This window comes from Eleutherodactylus coqui, chromosome 1 (genome assembly GCF_035609145.1).
Source record: "Eleutherodactylus coqui strain aEleCoq1 chromosome 1, aEleCoq1.hap1, whole genome shotgun sequence".
Taxonomy (NCBI): domain Eukaryota; kingdom Metazoa; phylum Chordata; class Amphibia; order Anura; family Eleutherodactylidae; genus Eleutherodactylus; species Eleutherodactylus coqui.
The window spans coordinates 444,378,332-444,391,017 of record NC_089837.1 but is presented as its reverse complement, the minus strand read 5'-3'; the positions used below and the strand labels follow the sequence as shown (position 1 = coordinate 444,391,017).

Genomic DNA, 12,686 nt, shown 5'->3' with positions numbered 1-12,686 from the left:
CTTTCAGGTCTTCTGTGTGTCTGTCCGGGTCTTCTATTTTCTTCACTGCTGACGTGTGCGGAAGCGATGGCCGGCGCTGCACATGTGCAGTGAAAATTTTTTAGTTATTTTTTTTTCTTTTAAAAACTCCTGCTTTCCTACATAATTTGCGGCCCGCCAACAGAAGCCATCCGTGCGGGAGCATGCTGCGATCTATTTTCCAGATCAAAAGGTATGAAAAACAAATCCGCATGCTTTAATTGCACATGCTTCCCTATGGGCGGCGTGATTTTCGGATCACTGGCGCGGATTCTGCAAATCAGATCTGCCCGTGAAAATTGGACCTGACGGTGGTATACCTCTGGGAGGTGCGCTTCTAATGCTGCTTAGTCCGGCTTCTCTGTGTAGCAATGATAAAAGGATTTTTCTTCGTGAAGTTTGCCCTCCTTTTCATACAGCACCTGATCATGCTCAGTAGTACGCACTAGCGTCAGTGATTCACAGTGACCCTTTTCATTAGGAGAGTAATTGCCTTGATCCTCTTCAGCTAACGGGTGCTTGTTTTCTCCCCACACACTTCCATACACTCAAGACACCACTTCTCCTCGTCTCCTCATGAGCACAGTTGTTCTAGTTTACTCCCAGTGTTTCTTTTGGGTAGGGTTGTCAATGTTGGCACTTATGCAACTTTTCATTTAGCTATTGGGGACATTCCCCAGTTTCTACGTTTAAGCTGTCTGGCACGAGTAAGGCTGCCCGTGGGCGATAAATCACCCGCGGATCATGCTCTGTAAAGCTTTCCATAGCATTGCTATGGAAAGCACAGCACCAGCGTCCATGAGCGGAGAATCATAGCAATTTTATAGAGATTACCCTTCTCTCTATCCATTAATTCACGTCACTGATCACTACCAATCGGCCTATTTTCTTGCTAAGGCTTTTCTGACAGTTTTTTAAATGCTTCAGTACAGACTCCTCAAGGATCTCTCCTCATGGTCTTCATTCTGGGATCTCAAACCACTTTTCTGGCCCTCCGGTGTCAGAACTTTGCACTGTTCATTCCTCGTTCAGTCAAGGTTGCTGCAGCAGTGGCGTACCTAGTCAGTTGAAGAAAGGCCGTAACATGTTGAGGATGCCTAGTATCTGTTGTAGACTGAGTCTTGCGTCCCAGTTCTCTTGACATTTTACATTCTGCGATGATATGCCAGTCCAGGGGGTGACCGCCTGCCTTGCCCCTTGTGCAGCTTTGGTTGTGGTTCATTTTCTACATAGATTTAACCATGATTGCCTTGCCCTTTTATGCTGGCAAAGAGGGATGTTCTCCTAGGTTGCCTTTTTTCCTTTCCTGGCTCATTCTTCTATCTTCCTGGTTCTTCTCAGTGAGAAGGCTGCTTCCCCTTTCTTACACCATGTTTTAAGTTCTACAGAATGCATTTCCTTGCATCCTCCGCTATGCCCATCAGTCACCCAGGCCCACAAACTACTGTATACTAATCAATGATGCTTACTTTTCGTTTTCTTTGCCCCACTCCTTGGACACTATTCTGGAACGTCCCAAAGTTTTGCTGAGTCCCCCAATGACACTAATGATCAAACAGGATTTTTATTACTTAACATAAAGTCCATTTCTCGTCAGGTTCATTGGGGGACACTGCACCCACGCAGTCTCCTCTTTGCAGGCTAGAGTTTTTCGACGCAGGAATCCTTAATCTGTCTGATTTTTACCTGATACCATTTGTTTGTTCTCAGTCTGCATTGATTCATATAATGGGTTAATTTGTGTTTCTGTTACTGCTTTCATACAAACTGATTTAGATCAGTGCCTACAGGTTGGGGTATAGCTGTTGTGAGGATCTAATACTCTTTTGTACTTATGTAAGTTATGACTCTTGGAAGGCAGGGATGGGGGGGAAAAAAACAAATTACTGATTGTTTTCATGTGTCTCCCACATTTCCTTAAAGGTGTCTTTGGTTCATCCTGGAGATCTTAATGTCGAAGAATGAAAATAATAGCCATGCTTTCATCAGAAAAATGGTGGAAAACATAAAGCAGACAAAAGACGCTCAAGCTCCAGATGACCCCAAAATGAACGAGGTACACACAAGTTTAATTAACATTTCTTTATGGATATAAAGTGACATAACTGACAAGTGTGTCTTTATTTTTTTGCAGAAACTATATACAGTCTGTGATGTGGCAATGAATATAATTATTTCGAAGAGTACAACTTACAGTTTAGAATCTCCTAAAGATCCAGTATTACCAGCACGTTACTTCACGCAGCCGGACAAGGTATGTTCTGAAAAATCCTCCTTCACCTTTAATAACTTGTTACGATATACCAGCCTGAATAAGGCAGCCATTTCTGTTTGAGTGCATGGGAAGCTAGGGATTTCCGTGAGTTAGTAGGAATTGTATTGCCTCAGCAGTGGTTTTGGAAATTGTCTCTATACATTAACATTATTGGCTTTTTGCCATTAGCACCCAGCGCCATAAAATCAACTTCCCAGGAGCTGTCTTCACACCATCCACAGTGTCAGCTATAATAGTAGAGAATAGTAAAAACTCCAATCCCAACCATTTAAACCATCACATACAGCAGTCAAGAGTGATTGCAATATCTACATGGGTAGTCAGAGGGAAGGAGGTTCCCTTAGTGGTCCCATCAGTGCCCTGTCAAAGCGATATTGGGGTGGTGATATGTGGTCTTTAGCGCTGTGACGCTTCAGCCAATCAGAGGCAGCGCTTCCTCTAGACTAGGATTTCCCAATCCCCGGCCAAAAGAGATGCTGAAGACCAGTGCCATGGACCAGGGAGAAGTTGCAGCGGAGCCGGACAGTGCTTCTAGATGTATTTATTTTTTTATTTTTATTTTGCAGCTAGGGGTTATTTTCAGGGTAGGGCTTATAATTCAAGCCACCCCATTTCCTGAAAATCTTTGCCAGTGGTGCTACAAACCCGTGTGACTTGGTAGCGCCACAAAATAGCGTTATAGGCGCGAGAAACCGCATCGATATTGCTTGGACCACCGTTGCGATATTGCTGCCATTTTCTAATGGTGATATCGCGTCGCCCATGTGAAGAAGGCCTAAAGTGCAGTGGAATAATTGCTACCGTGTTTCTGCGAAAATAAGACATCCCCTGAAAATAAGACCCAGTAAAGGTTTTTTTTGAAGTGCTAAATATAAGGCCTCCCCCAAAAGTAAGACCTAGCTCTGTTCTTGCTGCGCAAGTTTACTGTGATGAGCTCCCCCTGGTGGCCGGAAGCTGCAATACCGTCCCTACTGTACAAGTGGTCCAGGAGCTGCTGTGGGTGATGGTTACAGTCTGCAGACAGTGTGTGGAAGCCAGGCACTTTACAGCCCTTATTTTTTGTGGCCCTGTGTGTGTCAGGCCAGACAAGAAGTACTCATTTAAGGACAGTGCTATTGCTAGACATGAGAGATTTGTGCCAATGATTCTGAAAGAAATGGAGTCGCAAGAAATTCACCAGGAAATTCAGGGTTTGGATTGTTCTAATGTTCCAGAAGATGATGACATGACTGTCACTGAATAAATCTTGCATTGTGTTCATAAATATCGGGATCAGTAAATGTACCCTAGACTGTTGTACATGGAAATAATGGTGGTAACAAGAAATTCTTCATAGGATTCAGTTTGTCTGGTTATGCTGGTTTGTGATGAGAACTACTGTACAGTATATAATCACTTTTTTTTGTTCAACAATAAATGTGAATTCTTCATGAAAAAATAAGACATCCCCTGAAAATAAGACCTAGTGCATCTTTGGGAGCAAAAAATAATGACACTGTCTCTTATTTTCGGGGAAACAGGGTAAATAGTTGCAACTGTGCGCATATCATGTTTCCTTTTCTTTAAACCACAGCTGTCTGCACTTGTTGAGATGGAGTTGTCTGTCTTACTCACTAGGTTTGAAACACTTAAAATGTTTGTCTACTTTTGGCATAATTCTATTTTCATTGATCTTTACAAGATTATACTCTACATATCTCCAGTCATTCAGAAGTAGACAGTGGTTTAGAACATTGCTAGTCTGTAGTATTCACAAGGAAATACTGTATGTATTGATTTTTTTTTTATATTTAAGGATTTCACACAATGCAAAATAATCATCAATAATCATGTGCAATTTTTTTTTCCACAGAATTTTAGCAACACAAAAAATTATCTTCCTGCTGACATGAAATCATTCTTCACACCTGGAAAGGTGAGTTACTGCAACCATCTAGACCTGGAGAAACAACGATGGCCGAAGCACTTCTCTAACTGATGTACACTGCATAGTATGCATCGGTAGTCTAAGACACTGGCTATACTGGCCAACACTGCTCATGTGGGCTGGACTGCTGGTCCATCAAAGCAGGCGTAATGTCTTATGCCCCTGTTACACAGGACATGTTTTCGTTAAACAAGCATGAAGTGAGTGGCATCACCGCTAGTTTGTCGTGAAGAATGTTTAAACAGGCAGATCATTGTTGAAACTTGTTCACTTCTCATTCATTGCTTCACATTCTTATGTGTAACACCGGGGAGTGTGTAGACGTAATGAAAAGTGAGCGAACAATCGATTTTTATGCAGGCTGAAACTTAGCAAAAAGTGAATGAAAAGAGCACCATGGCTCAGATTTTGACGTAACAATTAGCACATTCTTTCGTTCTAGTAAATTCTGAGTGACAATCGTTGCGTGTAAATGGGCCTTTTAGACTAATAATAATAATAATAATCTTTATTTGTATAGCACCAACTTATTCTGCAGCGCTTATGATGCATACTAGTGCACTGTGTGTGTCAGGCTGTCCAGGAAGCTGGTGTGGCAGTCTTTGTTTCTCCAGACAGTCGCTTGAATCATTTTGTATTCATTATGTCTGTATTTTGGGAATCCAGTTGAATGTGATTTGTTACATTGTCTTCACTGACCATTTCTGGGCTGTATGGACCGTGTAAAGCTTTAGCTGAAGTATTTTTTTAAAATTTCTACTATAACCTATTTTTTTCATTTTCATATTTAAAATCCTTTTAGAATAATGAAATGTGACCAGATAGTGGGGCCTACTTATCTGTAAAGGTCATCCCCTATAACAGAGTAAGGGCCTATCAGTTGAATAGACAGAGGCGTGCAATAGAGCCCAAATAACTCAACCTTTAGCCTGTACCATCCGCTATTCATAGGATTTACCCTCCTGTATAGCAGAGTCACACAGGATGACACAGCTATATATTCACAACTGATGAACGTTTTTGTTTCTGATTTATAAATGATATCAATATAACTAATTATACATCTAGCACTAGTCACTGGTATTAGTTGTGCTCGGTAACGTTATATATTTAATACTTTTAGCTGGCATCTTGCTGCCCTATAAGCGTTGCTATCCAGGGATTTTTGCGCTACGTGTTTTAACAGGTCACTCATCAGAAGCATTTAAGGGTAGGAAAAATAATAAACAATGGCATCCACTCTTGCTGGTAAGCTGCATACCAGCGTCTTGGTAAGTGCTGGCATTAACTGTTTAAACTGTTAGACCTGCCAATCAGGAGGAGGCACAGTATCTCTACTCCAGTGTGTCAGAAACATCAGCTGTGGATACATGCGCCGTCCGGTTTGGAAGGAACAAGCACTTTGATACTTGCAGCCAATAGAGAACTTTTTACACACAATTACAGCCACTAGGAAGCTGCGCGTACTGCCATATCATCACGCATGATAGTCACTGTCATGGAGACTGCAATCTATAAGCCCTAGCATTGATGATTATCATGGATGGGAGAGATGGAGAGACCCTGATCGATCCTGCGCGTAACTATTTTTTCACGGATCGACTACTCTGAGTGCTCTTGCAGCTATGACCGCTTGTCACAGCAGAGCCTCAATCAATCACTTTAGCGGGTTGCAAGCATGCAGTTGTTGGATTACAGGTGGATTTGTACCCAGCTTTCTCGGGCTCCTGCATGCGTGCAGAACGAGGGCTCAAATCACTGCCTGATCTGGTCTAAATGCCTCCAGCATTCCACAATACCCGCACACACTCGCTGCCGCCACCAGCTTTTCTTAGAGGTGAGCTGGAAGCCAAACTATGAATTATCAACACAATTTTTGGAGTTATGGTTAGTTTTAAAACGGATAAGGTTCAACTAATAAGTTGCAGATTTATTTTAGAAAGAAGACTAGCAGTGCTAAATGTCTATGTATGTACAAAAGAATACAGAAAAGGATGTTACAGTGGAGATAGTTTGCAGGCATACACAACAGACAAGACTTAAAATAAACAAGGAAGAAAATAACAAAGATACCAGATTTGGGATGTTCAACCTAAGGTTCTGATTTGTGCAGTCGCGGGAAGCAAGTGGTAAAGTCCTTACGTTGTGCATTAGCTTATAGGCATGAATCCGCTATCAAAAGGATTTGCTGATGGCTTAATAAACCATTTTTAACTCCATTGTGACATGAACCTGCTCCAGAGAAACCTCAACATGAAGAGGGGTGGCCTAATGGAATAACCTACAGCCCTGTTCATGATGATAACCACTATAACAACATGGACAACACAGTTACAACAAAGGGGAAGGGTAGAAGAAAGGGAGGAAAGAGAGGGGGAGTAGTAGGTAGAATCAAGGTGGGGAGCAAATAAACCCTTATCAGAACAATGCCTGGAATTTAAGGCTGCGTTCACACGGGACGGATTTCCCCTCGGAATTCTCGTGCATAGGCCGCTAAAAAAAACACCTGAGAATTCCACTGGAAAAGCGCGGCTGCGGGTTTTGAAGTGGCTTTGCCGCCTGCATTTCCACTGCGGCCATCTCTCCCCATAGAAGAGGCCGCTGCAGGGGGGGGGGGGAAAAAGAGTTGACCTGTTGCGTCTTTGATTGCACGCCGCACGGCTTGGCCATAAGGGATTGGCCACAGCATGTGGATGAGATTTTTGCAAAATCTCGTCCACTTTGCTGGCTAATCCCAGGATTAGGAGCCGCGTGTTGAATTGCCGTGCGGAAATTCCGCAGCAATTCCGTCCTGTGTGAACCCAGCCTTAAATTCCAGGCATTGTTCAGAGTATTCAGAAAGGTGATTCAGAACTGCCATACTGAAAGAAACTTAAAAGGGGTTCACAGAATCTTCAGCCACCAGCCCATCCATTCTTAAATTAAATCAACTTCTTGATTTACATTACGGAAGTGTGAGAATGTTTACATTACGGAAGAAGTGTGAGACTGTGTGCGCTGCTGCACTTTTTGTCTCATTTTAATGGACTGTGTTTTTGTTTTGTTTTTTTTACTTTTAAATATTTAGCCCAAATCCACAAATGTCCTTGGAGCAGTGAACAAGCCTCTGTCAACAGCAGGAAAGCAAATGCAGTCAAAGTCCTCTAGAATGGAGACTGTAAGCAATGCAAGTAGCGGGTCTAACCCAAGTTCACCAGGAAGGATAAAAGGAAGGTATGAAACCCCAATCTTTTTCTCTTTGCAGGACTTGTTCATCACCTCACTGACTCTTTGTAATTGTGTTTATTATAAAGGACATTGGCAATGATGAGAGAGCACTTGTTGATTCAACCAAGTATAACATGCCATCAGGTGCTCCACAAAAAGCAATTGGCACTCCTTTCTAAATGGTGCAGTTTAACCCCTTTCTGCTCCAGGACGTACATTTACGTCCTGGAGCGTCGGGGTATGTATGAAGAGGGGTCGCGGGGCGATTGCACGGCCGATTGCAGCTAATAACCCTTTAAATGCCGCTTTAAATCCCCCGCGGTGAGATAGGGGGAGCCGTGCAGTTGTAATGGCAGCTGGGGGCCTTCCGTGGGGTGGCTTGATAGACTGCCTGTCAAATAACATGTCATACTGCAGGAGCGTTCAAACCGTCGCATGTTGGGGCTTAAAGGAAAAGGGAGATCAATAAAGTTTTATTAATTTGTAAAAAAAAAAAAAAAAGTTGTAAAAGTTTAAATCGCCCCCCCTTTTGCCTTACCTATAATTAAAAAATCTAACTCATAGAAAAATACATATTTGGTATCGCCACGTCCGTGAAAGTCCAATCTATCAAAAGAACGCATTATTCCCCCCCCCCCCCCTTCACTGTGAACGTCGCCCGAAAAAAAATTGATAACGCCAGAAATGCGCTTTTTCAGTCACCCTGTCTCCCAGAAAAAACGCAATAGAAAGCGATCAAAAAGTCGTATGTATTCCAAATTGATACTAACAGAAACTACAGGACATCCCGCAAAAAATGAGCCCTTGCACAGCTACGTCTACGAGAAAGGGGTTAGAGACATTTTTCTACTACTTAAAATTGCATCACCAGCACTCTGTCCTTCCTGATCACTACTGATCAGGACAGATGACTGCTGCAGCCAATTGATGGCTATAGAATGTCTCTGCTGTAGGGCTTATTCACACAAGCTTATATCGGCCGCCGGTTTCATGCCAGACGATATACGCTACGATCTGATGCATTGGATTCCAATGCATCAGATCGCACAGGCGTATTCCCATTACATAAAAGCGCCCAGCCAGCCAATGTGGCACCGGGCAGCAAAGATAGTCCTTGAAGTATCTTTGTCCCTGGAATATGTTTGCCACTGCATAGGTTCCAGTGGGAGCAAATGGCAGCAGCCGAAGACGGTAGGGAGTTTAGCTGCGTGGCTCTGCTTTCATTCTGGTGTTATTTAAAAGCGAAGATTGTGGGCAGTAAAATGACAGTATAACCAAAGCTGTAGCCTTTCTTCTCTACGGCTTCAAGTTTTGCTGCATTAAATGTCTTTGGCAGGCTATTGCTTGTGGGCATTAAGCCCCATTTATAAGCAAAGATGATCGCTTATAATTAAAGGGGTTGTCCCGTGACAGCAAGTGGGTCTATACACTTCTGTATGGCCATATTAATGCACTTTGTAATGTACATTGTGCATTAATTATGAGCCATACAGAAGTTATAAAAAGTTTTTCACTTACCTGCTCCGTTGCTAGCGTCCTCGTTTCCATGGAGCCGACTAATTTTCGCCGTCTGATGGCCAAATTAGCCGCGCTTGCGCAGTCCGGGTCTTCTTATCTTCTCAATGGGGCTCCGTGTAGCTCCGCCCCGTCACGTGCCGATTCCAGCCAATCAGGAGGCTGGAATCGGCAATGGACCGCACAGAAGCCCTGCGGTCCACCGAGGGAGAAGATGCCGGCGGCCATCTTCAGCAGGTAAGTAAGAAGTCACCGGAGCGCGGGGATTCAGGTAAGCGCTGTCCGGTTTTTTCTTTAGGTCCCTGCATCGGGGTTGTCTCGCGCCGAACGGGGGGGGGGGGGGGTTGAAAAAAAAAAAAAAACCCGTTTTGGCGCGGGACAACCCCCTTTTTTTTTTTTTTATTTGTTTTATTTATTGGTAATATGCAGTTTGCGAAATACACAGTAAGATAAACTTTGCATTGTACATGGTAATGTAAACAGAAATGGTTGCATACATTGGATTAACATCGCTTTTGGTTGCTGTGTCTCTCAGACTGTCTGTTCGTATAATATAACTTTAAACTTTTTAAATTTATAGAAGAAAAAGGGAACAATAAAATAAAATAAAGTAACACAACATCAGGCTCTGCTCTTCCTTTTTCCTTTTGGAGTTAGGGGATTCGGGGTTGTGGATCTTCCAGGCGCTTATCCATGGGGGGGGGGGGAACGGGGGGGGGGGGGGAGGGATTGGCGTGGGATAAGTTTTAGTCTATGGTCAAAGTAGAGTGAGATTCTAGCCAGGCTCCCCATACCTTTAGGAATTTGGTCGGGCATCCTCTTTTTTGATAGATAATTTTTTCATATGAGGTTACTGTGTTTACGGACTGGACCCATTGTGGGACCGAGGGGGGCTCTGTTGCCATCCATTTCATGGCTATTTCTTTACGGGCTAGGAATAGTGTTTTTTCGAGAAAAACGCGGGTATGATATGGCCACACTTCCTCTTCTAGCAAGCTGAACAGCGCCACCTTGGGGTCTAGTTCTATGGATAGTGGGGGCCGTAGAAGTGAATTCACGAGGTTTGTCACATTTGACCAAAACTCCCCAACGAAGTGACATTCCCATATCAGATGCCAAAAGTCCGCCCTTGGTTGGTGGCATCTCTGGCATGAGTCTGAGGTGGTGCTACGCATTTTGTGTAATCGGTTGGGGGTAAGGTAGGCTTGGTGAATAATGTACAGTTGAGTTAGCTTATTGTTTACAGCTGGTGACACTGATAGGTGAGATTCAGAGATATCCTGCCAATCTTCAGGTGTGAGGGAGGTGATGGCAAGTTTCCATCTGTCATATGCTGGAGGAGGATTAGGATTTATCTTAGCTGAAAGGAGGTGTGTATATAAAGCTGATATAAGGCCTTTGGGTCCTTGGGATCTGAGGATGCCTATTGTGGGGAACCTGGATATCTGGGCCGAGGGGGGATGGAATTGGGAGTTTAGTGCATGTCTTAGTTGAAAAAACCTGAATAGCTGGAGGTGTGGGGCTTGCAGCTTATCGCGCAGTTGTGTGAATGTGGGGAGTGTTCCATCTATGTATATATCATTTAGTGTATGTGCCCCTTGAGCGATCCAATATTGTGGGTCTGGGACTGACTGTAATGCAGTGAGGCCCGGGTTGTTCCAGAGGGAAAGTTCTGGCAACACCCCTCGATAGTTCTGCAGTGCCTTCACTTCTTTCCATACATTGAGAGCCAGTTTGTGAAGTGGGATTAATTCAGTGGTTTTGGTGCGTTCCGGGAATTCTAAGAAGTTCAGGAAAATTTGTGTCCAGTTACTTGTTTCGCCAGTTGTCTGTCTGCTATAGGCAGTTCCTTTCCCAAAACCCAGGGCCTGATGTTTCGTAATTGTCCTGCTAGGTAATAGAGCCGGAGGTCCGGGAGGGCCATCCCGGCTTGGTCTTTGGGTCTTTGCAGGATCGATAGGCTCAGCTTGGAGCGTGAGGAGTTCCAAATAAATGTTGTAATTAGGGAGTTTAAAGTCTTGAAAAGGCATTTGGGGACACTTACTGGCATGTGTTGCAATATGTATAAAGATTTGGGCTGGATGACCATTTTGATAAGATTTATACGCCCGGCTACAGATAGTGGCAGCTTAGCCCATCGTTTCAGTTTGAATTTTATGTTTTCTAAAAGTGGATTTATATTGTCTGTTATTGCATTGTTGTGGTCGTGCGACATAATAATTCCCAGGTATTTGAATTTGGAGACTGGTTTTAGACCATATTTCTCGACATGGGGGTCATTTTTTGGGTTAGCCTCTGTGTAAAGGATTGTTGATTTGGTCCAATTGACATGTAGTCCGGAAAAATGGGAGAATCTGTCTATGTGTGTCATGGCTTGGGCGAAGGAGTATGATGGGTTCGATAAGAATAGGATAGTATCGTCTGCGTATAGTCCTAATTTGCTTTCGTAGTCTGCCCATTTAATACCTGTCACATTAGGGGAGTCTCTCAATCTAATTGCCAGTGCCTCAATGGCTATGGCAAACAAGGCCGGGGATAGAGGACATCCTTGTCGGGTGCCTCTTGTCAGTTGGAATTCTGTCGATGGGATACCATTGACTATGACATTTGCGCTTGGGGATTTATATATAGTTTTGACCCATTGTCGGAAGTTAGGTCCGAATCCAAAGCGGATCAAGCAGGCTTCCAGAAAAGCCCATTCCACCGAGTCAAAAGCTTTTGCCATGTCAAGCGATACCAGGGCCCAGGGCATGTTGTATTGTGTGCCTAGTTGGATGGCTGTCTGGACTCTGCGGATATTTATAGTTGTGGATTTTCCTGGCATAAAGCCCGTCTGATCAGGGTGTATGATGGAGAGGATCACCTGATTCAGTCTGGTGGCCAGAATTTTGGTTAGGATCTTATTTACCAGTGATATCGGCCTATAGGAGCCGCAGTCTGTAGGGTCCTTTCCAGGTTTCAGAATCACTACTATTGAGGCTTTGTAAAATGAGGTTGGAAGTGTTTTGTCTAGCTGCGCTTGGTTTAGTACTTCGAGGAGTTGCGGGCCTAGTTGTTCGAAGTATTTGCGATATGTCTCTATTGGGAGACCATCGGGGCCTGGTGATTTGTTAAGGGCCATTTCTTGAGTAATTAGTTGGATCTCTTCCAACGTGAAGGGCGCCTCTAGGAGATCGACCTGCTCTTCGGAGAGGGTTGGAAAGTTTAGGTCGCTTAGATAATTCAGAATGTCTGTCGTCGTGTTGTGGGAGGAGGAAGTATATAGGTTAGCGTAGAAGTCTTTAAAGCTGTTTGTGATGGATGGGGCGTCGGTGACCTCTGTTCCGTGTTGATTTTTAATCTTAAGGATCGTGTTTGTATGGTTTTCTCGTTTTATGAGATTGGCGAGTAGATGGCTAGATTGGTTTCCTAGTTCAAAGTAATGCTGTTTGGTGAAGAATAGTTGGCGTTTGGCTTTGACGTGTATTTGTTGTTTATGGAGTCGGGATAAGCTAAGCCAAGCTGCTTTATTGGATTCGGTGGGGGTTGATATGTATGTTTTTTCGGCTTCTAGGGTTTGATTTTCTATCTCTTCATCGGCTTGGGACTTTGTTTTTTTAATGTATGTGATGGCAGATTTAAGGAATCCTCTGATATAGGCCTTAAGAGTGTCCCATTTCAGGGCCGGGTGAGTGTTATCTTGGTGGGCGTCCATAAATAGGGCGATGTGAAATGGCATCTGGTCATCCGTTCCAATAAGTTTGA

At 43.7% G+C, this 12,686-nt stretch overlaps 1 protein-coding gene across 1 annotated transcript in view; it reads left to right on the top strand.

The window, feature by feature from the left end:
* PDS5B (PDS5 cohesin associated factor B) overlaps positions 1–12,686 on the top strand; it is a 112,896-nt gene that overhangs the window by 91,789 nt on the left and 8,421 nt on the right. Inside the window, exons 27-30 of the mRNA XM_066582929.1 lie at positions 1,942–2,074; positions 2,153–2,272; positions 4,146–4,208; positions 7,288–7,433. Of these exons, the coding sequence (XP_066439026.1) occupies positions 1,942–2,074; positions 2,153–2,272; positions 4,146–4,208; positions 7,288–7,433 (462 nt within the window). The remainder of the gene's footprint in view (positions 1–1,941; positions 2,075–2,152; positions 2,273–4,145; positions 4,209–7,287; positions 7,434–12,686) is intronic.